At 49.8% G+C, this 2698-nt stretch overlaps 1 protein-coding gene across 1 annotated transcript; it reads right to left on the bottom strand.

The window, feature by feature from the left end:
• Nucleotides 1-288: 288 nt before the first annotated feature.
• On the bottom strand, nucleotides 289-2466 carry LOC122661074 (subtilisin-like protease SBT1.7). Its single transcript, XM_043856385.1, has one exon. The coding sequence runs from the start codon at nucleotides 2449-2451 to the stop codon at nucleotides 289-291; it is 2163 nt and encodes a 720-aa protein (XP_043712320.1). The 5' UTR covers nucleotides 2452-2466.
• Between the last annotated feature and the right edge of the window lie 232 nt (nucleotides 2467-2698).

Raw genomic sequence — 2698 nt, 5'->3', positions numbered from 1 at the left:
ATCGGGTTTAACCAACCTGTGTCAGCCCGCAGGTTTTTATAACAGACAATTTGAGTTAGAAAACCTGGTTTTCCAACCATGAAACCCACATCCTCGTGACACATGTCATTTTATCACTTCATGTACGTGTGAATATTAAAATGAATGGACAGCTTTTTAGTTGGAGGGGGTGAATGATCAAGTACGTGTGAGCGTATGTCAACGACTCATAATCGTTCAGATGAAACATTTCCACATAATAGATTCCATCTGAACAGCTGTGAGTTGTTCACGTCCGTGAGATGACGGTCACACCCAACTAAATGCAATAAGGCTACCCACGATGTGCTTGCCGTCGGACCATTGTAGTCTACCAAAGCTGTTCGTCCCTAAAGGCATCGAAGTTGCAGTGAACGTCACTGTGTACATCTTCTTCTCATTTAGTGCACTGAAAATCAAAGATTCAGGCTGAACAGATATCTTCACCAATTCCGTCTCTGAAGATATGGACACCATATAGGTTGCAGGGCTGCCCACATTCGTCAGCGTTCGTGTATGCTCAACGACGCTCGACATACTGGAACTGTTGAGCTGGACAGCGAAAGAAGGATAGTTAAGATCAGTGATGCTATACTTCTTGCTCGTATCGCACGTGAAGTTCCTCTTCGCCAGGAGTGAGATCTGTGTTTCACTGTAGTTTAAAGCGCAGAGGAAACCAATGTAATCATCGACGGTGAGGTCGTAGATAAGACCCGGATCCAGTGCTGAAATTGGGTCCACGTGTCCTGCTCCGTAATCGAACGGCGTTGCTGCTTTCCTTGTAGCGAGGTCTTCTAGTTTTGCGCCATTTTTGTATGTAGTGTAGGCTGTTGTCATGAGAGCCGATCGGATGGCTCCGGGACTCCAATCAGGTTGCGCCGCCTTGAGGAGTGCTGCGATACCGCTCACATGTGGGCACGACATCGATGTACCTGATATGATATTGAATCCAACGCGTCTCGTGTCAACAAGTAAACCGGAGGGTCCTACAGCACCAGTCCATCCCGCCAAGATGTTGACACCTGGTGCGATGATGTCCGGCTTCAGTATCTCAGGCGTTATCGGGTTGGGCCCTCTCGAGCTAAACGCCGCCACTAGGGGTGATGGTTGAATCCCCACCTTTGTGCCTACGAAAACAATCGTGGCCGTCGGATTAGCATCCGAGGAGATATACTCCTTTATCATGACACCAGCCTTCCTACCCACGGCAGTCGCCGGCAGGAGATGGGCCTCAGCGAACAGCTCTTCGGTATCCATGTTCGCTAGTATCATCCCTGCGCCACCGGCTTCTTTTACCATGGTTCCTTTCTGAACCCCATCATAGCCCCCCTCACACAAAATGATCTTTCCTGCGACTTTGGACGGTATCAAGGTGTCCGTCATGCACAAATTCCCTTGGGAAGCGTTGCTTGCGTTGCCGGCGTAGATGAGCGGTAGTAACGAATTAGGCAATGCGTTTCCACTGTAGAGAGACACTCCGGTGAAGTTTTTTCCGTTACCGAGCGTAACATAAGCAGGGAAGTCACGGTCCAAGGTTCCCGCACCAACGGTGGTTATCCAAGGGGCGACGTTGGACACGCTTGAGGAATAGGGACCGCTGTTTCCAGCAGAGCAAGACACGAGAATGCCTCTCTCCATCGCAGCGAAAGCTCCCACAGCGACACTGTTTCTGTAGTAATCGGATAATTCACCGCTCAGTGATATGGAAATGACGTTCACCCCATCTTCAATGGCTTTATCCATACCAGCCATAATGTCTGCATCGAAACAACCTTCCATCCAACACACCTTGTAAGCAGCAATTCTGGCATGTGAGGCCATGCCTCGTGCCGTCCCCTCAGCGTAACCTAAAAGGCTTGCGCCTTCCACGACTGAGCCGGCCGCCGTGGTCGACGTGTGGGTGCCGTGGCCCTCGTCGTCTCTCGGTGATTTAGATTCTTTGGTTTCGTTAATGGGACCCGCATATGCTTCGTAACCCTTGGAAAAAAATCTCGCTCCAATTAGTTTCCTGTTACAGCTGGAGGCATTGAAGTTGTTAGCTTCCTCACACACGCCTTTCCATCTAATCGGTACAGGGCCAAGTCCCTTGTCGTCGAAGCTCTGACTTTCGGGCCAGACACCAGTGTCAAGAACTCCAATTATGATTTCGCTCGCCGAGTCAGACTGGGGCAATAAGGCCTCGTTCTTGTCGAGACCCAGAAACTCGGGAGTCCGAGTGGTCTGAAGCTCGTATCTCACTTGAGGTAAGACAGCAAGGATTCCTGGTCGACCCTCGAGTGAGTTGGCCTCTTCGTCCGTGAGCCGAGTAGAGAATCCATGGATGACGTTGTTGTATGTGTAGAGCATTTCTGCTGATTCCGACACCGATTTCAGATTCGAGACGTACCATTGTGTGTGCTCGTTGAAGCTTGCTGGCATTTCGGACTTTGCCATGTGGACGATGAAGGTCCTCTTCTTCTCTAGCTGCACCTCTTGTTCCTTCTCAACCGTTGAAGCCACAAAGACATTGAAGGGACCCAAGAGAAGAAAAAGGAACTTTAAAGAAAAAAACCTCAGCATCTTCTTCTCCATCTCTGAATTCCCTGAGACTCTGGAGAAAGAGAGGACAAGTTTATAGCTCTAGGCAACGAGAGTGGTGGTGTCCTGGTCATGGTGTGAAGACTGAAGAGGATGGTGGGAG

Source organism: Telopea speciosissima, chromosome 5, assembly GCF_018873765.1.
Source record: "Telopea speciosissima isolate NSW1024214 ecotype Mountain lineage chromosome 5, Tspe_v1, whole genome shotgun sequence".
NCBI classification, from domain to species: Eukaryota; Viridiplantae; Streptophyta; class Magnoliopsida; order Proteales; family Proteaceae; genus Telopea; species Telopea speciosissima.
This window is presented reverse-complemented; position numbering and strand designations above follow the sequence as displayed.

What these genes read in the sequence shown, in the direction of transcription:
- LOC122661074 (XM_043856385.1), bottom strand. Translation starts at nt 2,451, where the DNA reads ATGGCAAAGTCCGAAATGCCAGCAAGCTTCAACGAGCACACACAATGG.